At 43.6% G+C, this 20697-nt stretch overlaps 1 protein-coding gene and 1 long non-coding RNA gene across 2 annotated transcripts in view; one reads left to right on the top strand and one right to left on the bottom strand.

Annotated features, from left to right (window-relative positions):
- Positions 1–20697, top strand: part of LOC149441867 (uncharacterized) — a 97024-nt gene that overhangs the window by 53821 nt on the left and 22506 nt on the right. The window contains exon 4 of the mRNA XM_089656835.1: positions 8052–9083. Coding sequence (XP_089512961.1) covers positions 8052–9083 — 1032 coding nt within the window. The remainder of the gene's footprint in view (positions 1–8051; positions 9084–20697) is intronic.
- On the bottom strand, positions 1860–4179 carry LOC149441869 (uncharacterized). The gene is made up of 3 exons (XR_016307285.1): positions 3877–4179; positions 3515–3755; positions 1860–2082 (listed from the first exon to the last, which is right to left on the bottom strand). It is a non-coding gene; the product is annotated as an uncharacterized LOC149441869 (long non-coding RNA).

The following is a 20697-nucleotide window of genomic DNA, read 5'->3' as shown; positions in this document are numbered from 1 at the left end:
TTCAGTTCCACCATAATTGGGGGTACCTTTTAAACGTCCAATATCTTCGGGTCCTGTGGACCATAAACAACTTTGGATTCTGCTCAGCACATCCGGTGCTACGTAGAATGTACCATTGACTTGTAAGACCGGACACACTGGGTAGAGGCGGCTCACTCGAGGCGCTGGCCTTCCATTTGTCTAATTTGGTGTACCAATATGGCCGCCTCCAGGAAGTGTACTGGGCTGGGCAGGAAGGGACAAAGCAGGAGCAGCAGGATGGCTGCCATCAGGAAGTGTACTGGGCTGGGCAGGAAGGGACAAAGCAGGAGCAGCAAGATGGCTGCCATCAGGAAGTGTACTGGGCAGGGCTGGGGTGGTGGGCATAAAGTAGGCGTTAGATGAAGGGCAGGGCTGGGGTGGTGGGCATAAAGTGGGCGTTAGATGAAGGGCAGGGCTGTCCCTCCCCTCCTCCACCCCACATTCCAACATAGGGCGGTGGTTTTAGCACGCTTCCAATTACAATTTTGTGATACACATACATTATACAATCGCCTTTTTCTTGAATTTCTTCTAACTATCCTTTATGCAACGCTTTTACAGTTTTGTACCAAACTTCTGTCACGTTCAGCAAACCTTTATCACATAACATTCCTCTCTGTTCCTACAATGATTTATGCCAGTCCTGACCTTCAGCTTACAAACTTTCGCTACTTTAGATAACTTTTTAACTGCTTCACTTCCTTCACACCTCTTCACAATATGACATGCCAGTAATCCTTTTCAATATATAACACATTAATGGTACACATAAACAGTTTTTTTTTTTTTTTTTTCTCTGTAGCAATACCTGTTCTGTCCACTACTCTTTGTGGATAACTTTGGCTACATTATACCAAGCTTCTTGCTGTCTTCAGCAAAATTCTTTGTCAACTAAGACATCTTTCTTCTCCTTTTTTTTTTTCTTCGCCATTCTTTTGGCTGTAAACGACCTCCCTTATCTGTGATTCCACATACTTTCACTAACTTAACTAATCCCTTCACATACTGCTCCCCCTCCCTCTGTGCAACCAGGTCACGTGCTAACATTCCTTTCTAGGGGTCTTATCAGCGTCTGACCCATCTCCTCCTGTCTCTGGTCCTTCCTAACAAAAATCTAAGACACTTCACAGACTGCTGTCCAGACTTTCCTTAACCCTTAACAAACCCCAACCTTCTGTTATGAATGGCAAACATTAACTCACAGACACACATTTAGGACATAACATAGCAGTCTATCTTGGTGGGCTATGAGTACAGATCACTGAGTAAATCTTCGTAACCCACACAAACAGTTACGGCACCCACTGCCACACTACCGTGACGCGTACCCGACACCTCCTCTCTTGTGGTCAACACACAAGGTTACCACACACCCAAGAGAAATTATGTGTCAAAACCCTCAGTAGGTCCACTCCTCTTCCACCTCAAGACTGATACATAAAAACACACAACAGAGACCCAGGTAACAGATAAGCACATGCAGGTAAAAATTAAATAAACTCCGGGCAAGCAAAGTTACCTGCCTTTAGTGACCTTTAGCAGCCGTACTAGGCACAGGTATGAATCAACAACAAAGACAGGATAAGCAATGGTAAGATAGCAAAATATATCTTACCATGCTCCAGAGGTGATCAATCTCCGTCCCATCCAGTTTGACTGACACCTAACGCCCTTTCAGGTCGGCTGGCTGCAGGTTAATGACCCGGAGTCCTGGATTTCGGCATCAGCTGATTTAGTAGAGGACTAAAAATGTCCGGTGCTTATCTGTTTCTGTCCTAATTTATGACGCTAGCTTTGGAATGTGCGCACACCGGAAGAGACTCACGCTGACACACAAGTTCAGTCTATGAATACTTATAGTTTATTATAATGAGAAAGTGAACTTATATATGCAGAATGATGCGAGAGTCATGTGAGGACAGCATAAGCATTATATTAGTCTTTGATTGGTCATTTTCACACGAAAACAATCTCCGTCATGGTATAGGTGTGATCTTCTTCCAGGCCTTATCTTTTAGGAAAACATTCTTTTGTCTTCCAAATCACACGGTGGGAGGGGTTCTGTGTGTGTGAGCAGACATTTATTAAGCAAGGATTTCTTATAGTACCACAAAGCCCAGCAGGCAGAAAATATTAACACAACATATGTATTAAAGTATAAAAATAAATATTTATAAAACTTATAGAAATAGCGTATATATATGTATTCAATAGGAAACGAAATAGGCATTTTACAAAATCCATCACATTACCTTCCTTTACCCTCATCTCAGCCGGGACAGCGTATTACCTTCCTTTACCCTCATCTCAGCCAGGACAGCGTATTACCTTCCTTTGTCCTCATCTCAGCCGGGACAGCGTATTACCTTCCTTTACCCTCATCTCAGCCGGGACAGAGTATTACCTTCCTTTACCCTCATCTCAGCTGGGACAGAGTATTACCTTCCTTTGTCCTCATCTCAGCCGGGACAGAGTATTACCTTCCTTTGTCCTCATCTCAGCTGGGACAGCGTATTACCTTCCTTTGTCCTCATCTCAGCTGGGACAGCGTATTACCTTCCTTTGTCCTCATCTCAGCCGGGACAGCGTATTACGTTCCTTTACCCTCATCTCAGCCGGGACAGCGTATTACCTCCCTTTACCTTCATCTCAGCCGGGACAGCGTATTACCTTCCTTTACCTTCATCTCAGCCGGGACAGCGTATTACCTCCCTTTACCCTCATCTCAGCCGGGACAGCGTATTACCTTCCTTTACCCTCATCTCATCCGGGACAGCGTATTACCTTCCTTTACCCTCATCTCAGCCGGGACATCGTATTACCTCCCTTTACCCTCATCTCAGCCGGGACAGCGTATTACCTCCCTTTACCCTCATCTCAGCCGGGACAGCGTATTACCTTCCTTTACCCTCATCTCAGCCGGGACAGCGTATTACCTCCCTTTACCCTCATCTCAGCCGGGACAGCGTATTACCTTCCTTTACCCTCATCTCAGCCGGGACAGTGTATTACCTTCCTTTACCCTCATCTCAGCCGGGACAGCGTATTACCTTCCTTTACCCTCATCTCAGCCGGGACAGCGTATTACCTTCCTTTACCCTCATCTCAGCCGGGACAGCGTATTACCTCCCTTTACCCTCATCTCAGCCGGGACAGCGTATTACCTCCCTTTACCCTCATCTCAGCCGGGACAGCGTATTACCTCCCTTTACCCTCATCTCAGCCAGGACAGTGTATTACCCCCCTTTGTCCTCAGGCTCAGTAACTGGTGGAATAGGTTTTTATCACGTTGGGTATTTGTTTGTCTATCAGGTTACCTGTAGTTGACAGCCGCAATTTGGCAACAGGATTTCTCTTTGTGGCTCCTGAGGACCGAATAGAAGGATCCCGCAGCTTCCATGTCTATGTTTATTCCCTGAATTTGTCAGCTTGTTGCTCCAGTTTCCAGTATGAAAGGACAGGTTCCCCCTTTATAAGGGATGACACTACCTACCTTCAGTGTATCATGTTGGTGAAGCCTCTACCTGGTCTTCGGTGCACTCTTTATGATGTTACCAGGTGGATGTTGGAGTCACTAAGGACTCTTCCCTTTGGACACATTGGTTTTTGCAGGCTGCTGCATGAGGTTCTTTCCTATTTCTGGTTGTTTTTGGGACCTGTTGGCTTGTTGTCCTCCCCTCATGTTCTAGGTGGGACATCCCTGTTAGTAAGGAATGTAAAAGATGTTCTGTGTCCTGTGATGTGCGACAAAGAAAATGACATTTTGTGGTTTACCTGTAAAATCCATTTCTTGGAGTCCCTCAGGAATCCCAGAGATCCGTCCCCTCCTGTTATGGGCTATGGCTTGATACAAACCTTTCCTATGTCGGAGATCTGCTCTACAAGGGGACGTCCTGTCTATTGTTTGCCAATGTCCGATCACCTGTAGGTGGGCATAACAGTGTTAGGAAGGATTTATAAAGATGCTTCGTGTCCTGTGATGTATTCCAAGAAATGGATTTTACAGATCATTGATGCCATTTGTTACTAAGAGAAAGGCTGGACTAGGCAGTCATATATTTCTGTCCCCCTTGGTGGGAGTGGAGGTGACCCCTCTATAAGGATCTACAATCCATACACACCCAGCACAAGGCCGGGGTCACACTACCAGACGCTTCTCGGGGCTGCAGTTCCTCTGAGCTCCACAAGGTGGGGATCTCACTTCTACCCAGACAGGAAGTCTCTATGGAAGACAGACAGGAAGTGATGTCAGGTACAGACAGGAAGTAGAGAGGAGACATTGCTGGAAGTGGCAGCAGAGGAGGTAATAAGATGTTATGTTCTATTTACACCCAGTTACCCCCGTCATGTCCATCCTCTTTCTCCATCATCATGTCCGCCCTCTTCCTCCATAGTCACGTCCATCCTCTTCCTCCATAGTCACGTCCGTCCTCTTCCTCCATAGTCACGTCCGTCCTCTTCCTCCATAGTCACGTCCGTCCTCTTCCTCCATAGTCACGTCCGTCCTCTTCCTCCATAGTCACGTCCGTCCTCTTCCTCCATAGTCATGTCTGTCCTCTTCCTCCATAGTCACTGTGACGTCTTTTATCTCCAGCAGATGATGATACACACATATATAGTGTGGGAACCCAGATTAACCCCTTCAGGGGCAGAACATTCCCCCACTTCCGGGGCCGGAACATTCCCCTCATTGTGGAGAGGTGTCACCTTCTCACCTCATCAGTCTATACTAATGGATTTTATTACTTTAGTTAGTGGCGGGGGATGGGGGGATATTTAGGGGATTGGAATATCTATGTCTTTGTTTCATAAGATTCAAATAGGAAGAAAGAGAGAAAAATGTCATTTGTAGTAAATGTCCTGAAAGCATATTTCTCCGTAATGATCCCAGTCTCAGATATTCATCCTACAATGTGATCAGTAAAGGCTATGGAGGTTACGGAGATTCCTATGACATCACACTGACCTCACAGCTCCTCCCCCCAATGTCCCTCCATCCAGAGTCAGAATCCTATGACATCACACTGACCTCACAGCTCCTCCTCCCAATGTCCCTCCATCCAGAGTCAGAGAATCCTATGACATCATACTGACCTCGACCTCACAGCTCCTCCTCCCAATGTCCCTCCATCAAGTTCTTTCTTCTTTTAACCCATGCTCTTAAATGTGGGCAGACACTTTGCATCCTCAGAACCAAAGTAGAACTGTTGATCCTTCATTCTATGTAATGATGTCGGAGTTCATATACCAAGTCCTGAAGTGGGGCTTCAATAAAACACAGACCTGAATGGAGAGGTGAGGAGGATTCTGGGAATATCATTTGATGTGACTATTTGTGTTCAGATGTAGAGTTTTCCTCCTGTGAAGTCTGGAGATCACATGACATCACATTGCCTCCACCTCCCTCCCTGATAGAAGAGAGAAAGAAGAAGAAGATTCTAGAAGTCACCAGAGAGATCACTGAGCTGCTGACAGGAGAGGTGAGCGGTGCCGGGAATTCTGGGACATTCTCCAGTAACAGACAAGGGATGTGTCTGGATGGTGACTGTATCATTGTGTGTGTCAGGTTCCTATAAGGTGTCAGGGTGTCACTGTCTATTTCTCCATGGAGGAGTGGGAGTATTTAGAAGGACACAAGGATCTCTACAAGGACGTCATGATGGACAATCAGCCGCCCCTCACATCACCGGGTAAGAGGAGACTTTATTGTAAAGGAGAGAGCAGTACGGAGGATCCACCTAGATCCCCCATCATCTGATAAACACATAGAAACAATGGATTCAGTCAGTGTGTGTGTTTCCTACAGATGGATCCAGTCATGGGAACCCACCAGAGAGATGTCCCCGTCCTCTGTATTCCCGGGATTCCACACAGGAAGGTCACACCATCCCTCACCATCATCAGGTAGATGAGGAACAATCACTGATAGTATCATTAGGATCTGTACATTATCTGCATTGTTACCATTGATGTCATTTTATTATATATTCAGAGTGGAAACCTGAGAGATCCTAAAGTTGAGGTTAAAGAAGAGATAAAAGAGGAGGAGGACGAGGATGGGGGGATGGAGGAGTCAGAGCTTCTAGAAGAACACAAAGATCTGTACCAGGACACCATGGTGGAGTCATCCAGCTACAGGAACCCACCAGAGAGATGTCCCCGTCCTCTGTATTCCCGGGATTCCACACAGGAAGGTCACACCATCCCTCACTGTTACAAGGTTGGTGGGATGCAGCATCCAGAGCATGGACTCATGGAGATGTGTGGATTTTTTTATGTGATGTAACAATATTAAAGTTTATATCTTAAAGATGATATTTTCTTTTCTTCCGTTGGTTTAGGGTGAAGATCTGATAGATATAAAAGTTGAGGTGAAAGCAGAAGAAGAAGAGGCGTATGTGAGGGATGATCAGCAGTCTATGGAGGAGGATGGAATAACGGGGACATTTATAGAGGAGGACACTCCTACAGAGATCAGCACAGGTGGGTCATGAACACTAAATCCATTCCTCCACCCATACTGCTCACTGATTGGTCCAGAGTAGGGCGGGGACTGGGTGATATCAGCCTGTAATCCCCTGGTCACTTTCCTGAGCTGTGTTCCCCGTCCTGTATTCCTGGATTTCTCTCGGATAATCTTCCTTCTCTGTGCTGCAGACACAATTTATGTATCTAGACTGGATTTATGGAGGTTCTGGGGTTCAGCTGGCAGCAAAATGTTGATTTTCACCATAGATGTCTATGGGTCCAGCAAGATCTCTGACAGAACAATTCTCCCAGGGTTCCTTGCTCTGTGGTCTGCTGGCTGTGCCGGGTGGAGGGATATGTCTGTAGTGTCTCAGACCCAAGTCACTGAGTGCAGTTTCAGGAGATGGGAGGCAGCGGTGTGGGACCTCTGCAACTTGTCTACAGTAAACAGATACAGATACAGTCCACAGATAACTACCAATATTATGAGTCCTGACCCTTACACTGTATAATTTATATTGTACATTACATACTCCTGACCCCTGCACTATATAGTCTATGTTGTACATTACATACTCCTGACCCCTGCACTATATAGTCTATGTTGTACATTACATACTCCTGACCCATGCACTATATACTCTATGTTGTACATTACATACTCCTGACCCCTGCACTATATACTCTATGTTGTACATTACATACTCCTGACCCCTGCACTATATACTCCCATGTTGTACATTACATACTCCTGACCCCTGGACTATATACTCTATGTTGTACATTACATACTCCTGACCCCTGCACTATATACTCTATGTTGTACATTACATACTCCTGACCCCTGCACTATATACTCTATGTTGTACATTACATAGTCCTGACCCCTGCACTATATACTCCATGTTGTACATTACATACTCCTGACCCCTGCACTATATACTGATATATATACAAATATAAATATATCATTCTGATACTATATAGTCCTATCTGCTGTATCTTATACAATATGTTGTACATTCCTGAGTCCTGACTTCTGCTCTCTATTTTCTACCCACTGCTATATTTACACATAATATGGATTCTCATTGTTACACCCATTTCCTACCAGCTGGACATTTTATATCTGGTGTTTTGATCGGAGCACAGATTTTTAATGAGGGTGGAGTCAATACCCCAATGATGGTGGTCTTCAGGATCAGTCCAGTCTTCATCTTGGTTGTTCTCCCCCCATCCTCACTCTTTGACCTCTGGTGGGGCTCAGCCCCGCTGTTCTTCATGACTAAATCATGGACTAAATAAGGAAGTGCAGTACTTCTTGTGTTGGGAAGATGGCGATGAGTGATAGGGGGGGTGGAGACCCTCGTCCTATAATCCCCTCATCACTGTCCCTCCTATAAAAGACAGTTCTGGTTGTTTCCTCACTCTCTGACTAAAGTCCATGAATAAAGAAATGACCTGGTAGGAGATCAGAGGAGCCATTTCCTAGTTCCCTTGAGGGTGGAATTGTAAGATCCTCAGAGACCAAGCTGCCTGATGTGGGCGGAGTCCTGTTTGGGGGAACCAATCAGCTCCTGTCTAGTAATCCTCTTTGTCTTTGTATTTTAGTCCATGGCCGGGAGATGAGGAAAACCTCCGAGGATTGTCTCACTTTGTCTCCAGACTGGAAAGTAGAAGATGAGGACATCACACAGTATAGTCCAGGAGAAAACCCGGCTCCCTCCAATGTCCATCCGGCACCACCCAGTGTAGATGGACCATCGGATTCCTCATATCCTGAGGAACCTCAGACTGTGCGGGACCGGGCCGGCCTTCCAACAGGGAAGAGCTTCTCCTGTCCTGAGTGTGGAAAATGTTTCAATTCTAACTCTGAACTTAATGTGCATAGAAGATCTCACACAGGTGAAAAACCGTATTCCTGTCCTGAGTGTGGGAAATGTTTTTCACAAAAGTCTAATCTTCAAACACATCAGAGGCTTCACACAGGTGAGAAGCCATATTCCTGTCATGAGTGCGGGAAATGTTTTTCAGGAAAGTCACACCTTTACAGACATCAGAGATCTCACATGGGTGACAAGCTGTATTCCTGTGTTGAATGCGGGCAATGTTTCTCAAACAAGTCTTCTCAATTTAGACATCTGAGATTACACACAGGTGAGAAGCTGTATTCCTGTACTGAGTGTGGGAAATGTTTTTTTAAAAAATCAGAACTTGTTATACATGAGAGATCTCATACAGGGGAAAAGCCATATTTCTGTTCTGAGTGCGGGAAATGTTTTTCAAAGAACTCCAATCTTTACAGACATCAGAGATCTCACACAGGGGAGAAGGTATATTACTGTTCGGAGTGTGGAAAATGTTTTTCAGATAAATCCAGTCTTTATAATCATCAGAGATCTCACACAGGTGAGAAGCCATATTCCTGTTCTGAGTGTGGGAAATGTTTTGTTCAAAAATCTGCTCTTGTCAAACACCAGAGGTCTCACACAGGGGAAAAGCCTTACTCCTGTCCTGAGTGTGGGAAATGTTTTTCAGACAAGTCAAATCTTTACAAACATCAGAGATCTCACACGGGGAAGAATCCACTTTCCTGTCCTGAGTGAGGGAAATGTTCCTCACTAAAGTCCTGTCTTCCTTTACATCAGGGGTCCCACACAACCCTGGAGGTGTATTAGTGCCTTGAGTGCGGGAAATGTCTTCTCTATGAATGTTGCTGGACATCCCAGCTCTCATGTGGGGAAGAAGCACACCCTGATATATACCTCAGATATACTCCATGGCTGATCTTCATCATGGAAGAAACAGTTCATATGATCATAGGTCCCCAAAGACATGGATGAAGTGTGGGACCAGGTTAGCCATTGATGGCAGAAAAATAAAAATGGAGTCCTGACCTGTCATTGGCTGAGTACAATTTGTGGTGGGAGATTTCACAAACACTTAGAGGTCAATTTTTAATATTGGGTTTATTAAATGTGACCAGAATTCACCCCTCTGTGACAAATTTCGCTCCAATTCACAGAGATTTTCTCTGATCATCAGATCCATCTAGTGGCTTTCCTTATGAAAGTATTTCAGGAAAATACAGCATTATCACCACTAGATGGAGCTGGCCATCATAGGAAATCACTGGGTTAATGATCGGCTTCTCACCTGGACACTGCATATAATAGGCCAGGTGGGGCAAGCTCTGTCCTGTGTGGATGTATCCATATGTCTCTCAGAACATGGGGGAGCACAGACACGTGGCTGTGCTGTACTCCCAGGGTGTCTGTGTCCCTTGGACACAGCGTATCCCCAATCAGCAGATGGGCTCTGTGATTGGGCTATCTGTTCACATGATGGCTGTGTCCATTCACAGCCATCATGTAATGTAAACTCAGATCGGTATTTAATTGATCAGCTCTGCTTCTCCTCCTCAGCCAATCTGTGCCTGAAAGCCAGGGATTAGTGAGTTATACAGCATATTTACTGCTTGTTATCCATCCAGGGTCCCTAGTGTGCACCAACATCTATCACATGTTTCACTGTGTCCAATCAACACCTGTCACAGTATACCAGTGTCCCATCAACAGCAGTCACAGTGTACCAGTGTCCCATCAACATTTGTTGCAGTGTACCAGTTGTCTTGAAATTTCTTTTTCAACAAATTTTTCCTTACCGTGAGTAGCTCTTTTGAGATGTGGGGAAAAATGGAGCTCCCGTGACCCAGGAATAATCAGATGATACTCTCAGGTTGGAGGTTGAATTCACTTTGTGTCCGGCTCTAACCCCAGACTCTTTTTTTATTAAAAGCACACACACGCCCCCCCACACGGGGGGTCAGGTCAATCCCCTCCCACAGAACAATGTATAGGGGGTGTCCATACACGAGAATGTACATCCTGTTTGGAGTGTAGCATTTCCTCTTATCTATACTGAAAACCAGTTAAACCATTCCTCCCCTCCCCCATAAGCTCTCTGTGGAGAGCAAGCTTCCCATCCTTTACATGCTATCAGCTCCTAGTAGTATGTACATTGTCTGTACAAGCATCCCTTAGATTAAACAGTGCCAGTCTGTATCTGAATGGGCCTGATATGATCTTTATTAAAGCACATCCATCCAGATACAGTTCAGGCCGGTAGTGGCTTGTAAGGTATACATGAGCCTACACGCGGAGTTCGCACTGCCCGGCACCTGGCCATACGAAGTCCATGTGGTACTATGCTGCTGATATGTAGATACAGGCCCGCGGCCTACCGCCAGCGACATTCGCATTGAATGCCGTGGTGGTATACACGCCAGTCTATAAGCGCAGATCTGCCATCTCATCCATTACCAAGCTGAGTACTGTAATACATACGTTGTAAATGCGCATGGCCCAATTGCAGCCTTCAGAGCTTTAATTAAGCCACACGAGAGACATATGAATAACATGAATATATGACACATTTAAAGTTCAACCTGTAATACAAAATTTCCATGACATTCCCTCCTGTTTTATCATATTCTCGTGTCCCTTCTTGATCTTCTTCAGCTTGATGGGTGTATTCTCAAAATCTTAAAGAGTTGGTCTTAGACCAGAGTTCCTGTAGTTGTCCCTGAGAATAAAGCTCCATGGGGTACCTGAAACAACAAGACCCGATGCAGACTCAACGCAAACAGGCTTGATTGAAGCGATGATCCTCAAGAGCGTTGGAACCTTCACTACAGGAAGGCTCTTGCAAAAACCACAAACAGACTTGTGGTATAAATAAGGCTTGTGATCCCACGGTGGTCTGGGGAGATCCTGCAGCAGATTCTCAAATTGCCCCTACAGATGGGGCCATACAAGGCTGGTCTCGACCCAGACGGTTTTCCAAAATGCAGACACAAACAACAATGAGGCTTGAAGCTTGCTTGGAGGTCTTGGAGAATGTGGTCTTCAGGGAGATAAATTAGAGGGAAGCCAGGACGTAACCTGCAGAGAAGGTGGTTGGTTGGTGAGGTCTTCCTCCGATCAGTGGTTGGAGTGGGATCCCAGGAGCGGGCATGGAGATGTGGAGTCTGCCCGAGCTTGGCTTATACGGTTGATGAGGCAACAGGAACATCTCACCGCAGCATATAGGAGGCAGAGGAAAAAGAAAAGCATCAGGACATACACTCCCACTTCCTTCAACCAAGATCCGATGGAGAACAGGAAATCTCCCAACCCTCCCAAACCCTTGAACGGATTCCAACCCTCACTAGCTATAGCTCTAGCTTTTCCCTGTAGTTCACTAACTTTGTCCATATGGGTCTGGACCTTGTCATCGGTGTCTTCTATCCAAGTACAACAATCCTCTCCGATAAACTCACAGAACCCCCCTTTGGCGGCTAAAAGATAATCAAGGGCCATCTTCTCCTGAAGCACTAAAATTCCCATCTGCCGTTGTTCTTGGGCAATTTCTCTGACAGCATCTACGGTCTCGTTAAACATACTATCCATGATGACAGAAAAATTGTTCAGGCGCTTCATAAGTTCAATTCCCCAACCTGTCCATGAGGGGAACCAAGCCCATGCCTGGTCGCCCTCAGAGAACAGCTCCCTGCGAACTCTCCCTGCCATCCCTACCTTCTTGTGGACCATCAACTCTTCATGATCCATCACTACATGGGATCCGGGGACTAGCTTTGTGAGGGCACACGAACCTTTTGCGTTCTGGGGAAATGTTCTATAGGCTGCCGAACCACACAGAAAATAGTATGGACCTGTCAGAGCAGAGCAGGAGGAGTTCTTCGTTCGGCCTCTGGCACTGAGCAACTGTTGCACAGACTGGGGGATTGCTCCCTCAGTCTGCACATCACATCCGTCCTTCCAACAAACGTGGTCTGGTTGGTTAGTGTGGTTACTCAGAAGGGAAGTCTGGTTAGTCAGATTGACAGTTATACCTCCCTCACAGGTGGTAGTCCCAACAAACTTGTTACCTGAACCAAAGCTGATGTTAAAGCACACCTGAGGGCTGCTTAGCTGCCCAGTTACCCATAATGGACTGACGAGGGCCCTACAGGAGCTAGAGCTAATATTGGTACTAAAACTGATGTTCTACAGACAAATGTCTACGTGGGAGCTGACCAGGGGTCCCTTGCTTTTTCATGCCGACACGGATGTCATATAGGGCATGAACAGTGGCCATTGCGGACATGTGATGACTGGGTGGGGGCTTAGAGCATACCCAACAGTTGGTTTTGTTGGCGGTTCTGGCTAATCGCAGATGCATTTTAAATAAAAGGTTGGGGGGCGCATGCGCGGCCGGCTCCGGGGATGGACGCTCAGTGAAGAGAGCTCCGTCCACCCGCCAGCACGATCGCGGCACACTACGACACCAGGGAGTGATTAACAGCTCATTAGAGCCATTAACCCCTTGCCATCCGTACGGGCTATGACCTGAAGAAGGAAAACACCAGGAAATCCCACGAAAATGACCAGCTTCTATCCCGTACTGACACCCTGCAGCCAAGATGGCGCCGGCACTCTGCTGACAGGCTTGTCTGCCCAGCAACAGCAGCAGAGAGAGGATACAAACCACCAGGCTGCATACCATCCAGACCCCAGGTTAAAGGGACAGCTCTACCCCGGAGACCCTGGTGAGTCCTCTCCTCCCCTGTCTCCCACAACTAGCAGCCCGGCAAAATCCAGACCCAGGCTGGACACAGGATCACCCCCTGACAGCCTTCTACCTTCTCTCTCAACCACTGCACTATCTGCTTCTTCTCTATCTTTGATTGATTCCTATCCTGCCTCTGATCAACCTATTACAGAAATTTCTATGAAGAACATGCTCCTTTCCCTGCGACAGACGCTACATATTGACCTGACTGCCTCATTATCCCAAATTTCTAATACGGTCCAAAACCAAGAGAAACGTATCTGCCATATCGAAAACAAACTGGGAGAAGTATGTACCACCCATAACGATCTTATAGATGCACACACAGATCATACAACAGACATCGAACAGACTTAGAAGATCGTTCACGGCGGAACAACATTAAATTCCGTGGGATCCCAGAAACTGTCGCCACGGAAGCCATTGTACCGTTCATACAACAATATATGAAAAAATCTCATTCCCACCCTCACTGACGTGGAATTGGCTATAGACTGAGCACATCAAATTCCCAAACCATCATTTTTACCTGCGACGATTCCCAGAGATATACTAACGTGCATAAATTTTTTCCACGTAAAGGAGAAAATAATGATTGCAGCCAGACAGTCGACCTCCATTCCTCCAGCCCAAGCAAACATTAAACTATTCACAGACCTCTCTAAAGCAACACTAACCAATCGCAAGAAGCTCATTAGAATAAATAAAGCACTAAGAAACTACAACATCGCCTATCAATGGGGCTTCCCTACGAAATTGAATGTCAAGTACCAAGGCAGATTCTTCACAATAAACTCCCTAGAGGCAGGCATCGAATTACTGAAAAAATGGAGCATTATACCAGCAGATTCCCATCAGTCAACATCCAACCATCCGCAACGAATGGAAACAGGAAGATCATAGTCTTCAATCAAGCATATTACCTCCATGTCCAATTCCCTGGACTCAACTCTCTAAAGCACTAGCTGGCAATTGGCCCCCAATCGATCGAACATACTGATCGCCCAAGTCCGTTTCAAGCATGAGCTCTCGGAAGACTCATGCTTTCTTATGCCCCCACTTTACACAGTAGCAGATACTGCTACGCATGTTACTTGCATTGTTTGCAAGGCTTTCTTTCCCCTGTTATTACCCTGGTTCTTACCCCAAGCTACCAGTCATCGCTCGCTAAAATCATTCTTTTTAACAACCCCCGACACAAAGTTGAAATACCAAGCAACAAAAGCAACAATCACATGTTTACAAAACCACACACCTGATATTCCATCGTCTCCAATACAAGGAAGTCCACTCCTCTTTCTGACACCTGAACCACCAAAACTACAATATTCAAACCATCTACAATCAACAAAATGATTACTATTTTTTCGCTAAATGTCTGAGGTCTCAACTCCCCCTTCAAATGATCCTTGCTCACGAGAGAAATCCGCACCACTCAACCTGACATCATATTCCTACAAGAGACCCACTTCGCCTCTGCAAAAATTCCTAAATTCAACATCCCTCAGTTCTCTACAGTATATATGGCAATGATCCCCAAAAATAAAAATGGCGTCATTACAGCCATAAGAGACTCCCTGAAGTTTCAACCTATTGCGGAAATAGCGGATCCACAAGGTCGCTACCACATACTAATCTGCACAATCAACGACTCTACATATACATTAGTGAATGTCTATGGCCCTAACACCAATCCACTTCTTCAACAAACTTAACTCCACCATTAATCGACATAGAAATGGCAGACTACTCATTGGAGGCGATTTTAACATCATCGGTAATCCTCACCTGGATTCCTCATCCACCAAAAGATCTTCAAAACAAACCTTTAACAATTTCTCCACTCCAACTATCTCTATGACATCTGGAGATGCCAACATAGTACAGAAAAAGACTATACCTACTATTCTCCACCCCACTCAACCTCCTCTAGAATCGACTTCTTCATCACCGATAAATGGATGCTGCAACACATCACCTCCTCTGAGATTGGCACTATCACGTGGTCAGACCATGCTCCGATCACGATCTCTCTTGACAGCAAACAACATTACTCGATACCCCGTTTATGGCGATTGAACTCGTTCCTGCTGAAAAACCAAGACTACAAGCAACAGATTATAGATGCACACAGAACATTCTTCGAATTTAACGACACCCCCCGGTTTATCCATAACCACTCTCTGGTCAACATATAAAGCATATATGAGAGGTATTCTGATACAACTAATCGCCCGCATCAACAAAAAAAGAACCCAACAAATAGATAATCTCCTAACATCAATCAAAAAAAATGAAGAAAAAACCAAAAAATCTCCAGACCCAACAACCTCTGCATCCTTGACAGCAGATAGAAATAAATTAAGATCCCTCCTACTCCATAAATATGATCTGAATCTTCAAAAAATGAAAGCAAAATTTTACTCACTTGGTAACAAAGCCAGCTCGTTGTTAGCCAAATCGATAAAACAAAAGCGGCTGAAATCCAAAATAGCCTCAATCAAACACCCATCTACAAATACCTTGAACACTAACCCCCAAGACATAGCAAATGCATTTGCAGTATACTATCAAAATCTTTACAACCTCAAAAATGACTTTAACACCACCCAACCAACAACCACATCCATACAACAATTTCTCCAAACGATCAATCTCCCCCGGTTATCCTCAGACCAACTTGACTCCATTTCTAGTCCAATATTGTCCAAAGAAATAGAAATGATCATTAAATACTCCCAATTAATAAATCAGCAGGAAATGATGGATTCACTAACGAATACTATAAACTCCTTGCCTCAGAATTGTCACCACATCTGTCCAAACTCTTTAATCACGCTGCCTCCACAGGCTCATTCCCCAAAGACATGTTGCAATCTATTATAACGACCATCCCAAAATCTGGCAAAGACCCCCAACTAGTCCAAAACTACAGGCCAATTTTGCTACTCAAAACCGACATAAAATTATACGCTAAAATCATATCCCAAAGAATTCTCCCCTACCTACCCACCCTAATACACCTGGACCAAGTAGGCTTCATTCCAGGTCGCCAAGCACCAGATGCTACCAGAAGAATTATATCCCTCCTACACAATTTAGAAAGTACTAAGACCCCCTCCTTGCTCTTATCCTTGGATGCAGAGAAAGCGTTCGACCGGATACACTGGCAATTCTTACACCTCGCGCTTCAAAAATTTGGTATCACAGGTTTGTTGCTGAAAGCCATCTTGTCATTATATTCTCAACCATGCGCTAGAGTTCTGACAGATGGCACATTATCCGATCCGTTCGACATTTCAAACGGTACAAGACAAGGTTGTCCACTCTCCCCGATAATATTTACACTCCTTATTGAACCCCTAGCTTCCAAACTCAAAGAGGACAAAACATTCACAGGAATCACACATCTGAACATGGAACACGAAATTAGCCTATTTGCAGATGATATAATATTAATGGTGACTAACCCTAACAAATCCCTCCAAGCGATCCGCTCACATCTACATACCTACTCAACAGTTTCATATTACAAACTTATCGAAACCAAATCTTCCATACTCAACCTTCACATCTCAGCCCGACTCCAAACCCAATTAGCCAAACAATTCCCATTTTCATGGGAAAAAAAGTAGCATCCCATACCTAGGAATCAGACTTACACCAGTATCAGACCACCTATACACAGCAAATCACAAAATACTACTTGAAAATATACCCCAAGAACTGCGTAGAGCACCTCAGAACTCTCCAAACTAGATCGAGTGGCAACACTAAAGATGTATATTTTACCCAAAATCTTGTATACATTCCGCACACTCCCCTTACCAATCCCTAATTCATTCTTCTCTAAACTACAATCAATCCTTACAAAGTTCCTGTGGAACTCGAAAAAAACAAGATGTACCACCAATCTTCTAATAAGACCTACCACTAAAGGAGGAGCAGGACTCCCACACCTTGTAGTGACTTTTGGGGGACTATTTATCAAAAACATAATTTCATTTCAACAGCAAACCAGCCCAGCCGTCTGTTAAGGGTTAACGTTTCTTGGTTAGAATTCAAATGACCTTCTAGTGAAATTACACACAAACAATGAGTAGAAGGGACTCTTTCCAGAGACAATAGACTATTTGAATATCTATAGGTGGTCCCAAGACAGACAATCCTGAGAGCTTATGTGGTGACTATAAGACTAGCTAAAGTATATATTATCAACAAGTGCTATTTGTCTATTGGAGTTGAGGAGATTGCACCTACAAAAAGTTAATTAGGAAGTCAAATACAACGTTGGACTTCCAAACAGTGAATCACCACACATGACCAAATTAACAATACATAAGACCATACTTGTAAGTCTGAGAAGAGTAAACAAAACCTTGGAGAGAGTGATAAGCCAACAGAATTCTCAAACGAAGGCTACAAGGAGAACTGGTTGATTACCCTATTATCTTTACAATGGACAAGTAAACAGAGGTTTCCTGTGTCATTCCTAAGACCCAAAAGGTGAAACTCAGAACTTATATTTCTACCCACAAAATCTCTTAAAGAAGAGACACATTATTCACACTTTTTCTCAAACAAAAATATATTCAGCAGAGTTGGGGATTGTATACCACTAAATTGAGTATGAAATGGTGAAAAGTAAGATATTTTGTGAATTAGTATCAGTTGTATGTTTCTATCAGAAAGCAAATGTTTTCACACAAGTTTGTATCTCAGGGAAATGAATAACTGAATACACATATATCTTCTATGATTCCTATCCAGGACATTATAGGTAGAATCAAATATATATTTGGATGAGACGTCTATTTAATACCTAAAATCACCTTGGGTTCCACCCGAGGTATGAGTCATCATAAATACTCAAATTGTTTTGTGATCCCTGACTGCCCCTAGTGGACAGGTGAGAGATAGCTTAGGTACATACACTTCTCGACCGGCCAATCAAAAAGCCTGTTGGGAGGGTCTTTTAGAACAATGGTTTGGATGGTATAAAAAAGCCATGCACCTCATTTAAAAAAAAACACACACAAAAAAAGAGCAAGCTAAGAAAAACCCAAGGAATCCGACAAGCTGAAGAAATCTGACGAGGCTGAAACCTATCCCATCTGAAGAACTACTACTTAATCCTTTCAAACTTTTAAAACTTTTTGCGAAACTTCTAAACTCTCTGTACTTCTACCATCCTATATTATTTTTCCAACATTACCACCTATTGCACTATCTCTCACTTGCCCCCTGCGGTCATCCCTGAAGGCATTTCAATTGCCAGCTGAATCCACTGGAGAGGCGTCATAATCCAGGTTCTGGGTGTGGTGAGACTGTTTAGATCTAATATTGTATTGTATATTTCCTGTTGCTTAGAGTGATAATAACTGCATTGGGTGTTCATATATAGATAGAGAGATCCATATTATTACTGCTAGAAATTGTTTGGTGTTATATAAAAAATGTACATATTGCATAAATAATTAATTTTTATTGGTTAGAGTACAATTTATCAGGGAATATTTTCTCCCATTCCTATGGCCACGTTTTGGGAGAAAATGACCTCTGAGGTACTCTAAATTACAATTTATTACTAAATTTAATTTTAATATTTATTATTTAGAAATATTGTATTGTGTATAGTATTGGTATAGTATATCTTTGACCGTGTGTACCAGTATCCATTCATCACCAGTCTTTTGCGTTTTGTGTTAATATATATATAATTTTTGTACATAAATAAATGTATCTATTTATTTATTATAAGGCAATTTTTGTGTGTACGGTACGAAATCATACTGGCTAAAAGGACTCAAGGTATAATAATAAGTGGTGATCAAATTATTAAGGTGTCCAAATTATTGGTTCATTAAATATTTGCCGTATTTTAATGGCTGGAGGCACTGTAATATTTTATTTAAGGGAAAGGGACACGCCCTTCATAAGTAGAATAAATCCTTACATAAACCACCACAAGCTCAAATCTTACTACACGGCTTCCCTCTTAGACCAATTATATTTTTGGTGGAATCCTTCGAAAGGAAAAAATCTGGTAATGGAAACCCTTCCCTTCCAACCACTTAAACCCCAAAATATACTCTTGTCTCCATCGTCCAAAAACATAGAACCCCACCTAAAACATCCCTGCATTATAGCTTCCCTGCAAGCTTGGCGAGACCTTCTATCCACTAAATTCAAAGATATTAAACATTTACCTACTCCAACCAACATAGTACACCTCTTCATCCCCTCTTTGGACCTATCTCAATGGACAAAACAAGGAATAACTAAATTAGCAGATCTCCATTCAAATCAATCCTTACACTCCTTCCAATCTCTCCAAACCAAATATACTATCCCCACTACTGATAATTTTACATACCTAAGAATCGCTCACTGTTTACAAACAAATAAATTACCCCACAACACCATTCTACCAATCACAGCCTACACCTTTTTCACCAAACCCCAATACCCGAGTAAAGGTATTTCCACTTTTTATGCACACCTCATTAACTCACAGTTCACTTTACAAACTACTTTCCAAACCAATTGGGAAAAAATCCTTTCAACCCAAATCACCTTAAAATGTTGGGAAAATACCTTCAACATCACCTATAAAGCTACCCGATGTAGCTCCCACTGGGAGTCATATCTAAAAATACTCCACCAATGGTACCTGACCTCGATTAAACTCTCTATCTACTACCCAAAACATTCTCCTACATGCTGGAGACGTGGCGAACTAGGCTCAACAATTCATATTTTATGGTCATGCAAGTCACTTTGATTCTTCTGGAATACTACATTCCAATTAATATCTGAAATAAACAAATCTCCGATAGTCCCGAACCCCTTATTAGCACACCTTCACATTGGAATAGAGAAACTCTCCACTCATTCCCAAACAATTATTACCCACATACTCTTTGCAGCAAAAATTATTACTAGATTATGGAACACGAATAATACCCCCTCCATCACCTCATTAATTATAGACCTTAACACCCAATGTCAAATGGAAAAACTATCCGCAATTAACATTTCCTCCTACCACAAATTCAATATCCAGTGGACCCGATGGCTAAATCACCCAAAATGTTATGTACAACCCTGATGACAGTTCAAGAGATGAAATCACATCCCATACCAAGACAGGTATCTCCTCAATTTCCCAGTTATATCCTTCCCCCCTCCAATACCCCCCCATAACCCCTGAAATCTTATCACCAAAGTTCATCAAATGCACACGAATACCTCTGATGATATTGCTAAAACAAGACCAACACCTCATCCGTCCAAGAACGGAATTACAACAAAATGATCAATCATATTTTGTCTATTGTAATATTGTATGACTGAACCATTTATCTTTTCCCTGTTTTTTCCTTGTTTACTCTTGAAAAACTCAATAAATGTTACTGAAATATAATCAGGAAGCGCAGTGGCAGGCGTCAAAGAAGTGGCAAAAAAAGGATTATTACTCTGTTTAACTACTGGGGCAGAAGGGATTGGTGTCGGGTGCTTATATCCTGGGCATACTTCAACCAGTTCAGTGCTCCCTCTCATATATTTCATATCCCACTCAGGATCTGGACCAAA

Source organism: Staurois parvus, unplaced genomic scaffold (assembly GCF_062004578.1).
Source record: "Staurois parvus isolate SC_StPar_1 unplaced genomic scaffold, SC_StPar_1.0 ptg000941l, whole genome shotgun sequence".
NCBI classification, from domain to species: domain Eukaryota; kingdom Metazoa; phylum Chordata; class Amphibia; order Anura; family Ranidae; genus Staurois; species Staurois parvus.
Note: the sequence above shows the minus strand (reverse complement) of the source record. Positions and strands in the feature narration are given on the sequence as shown.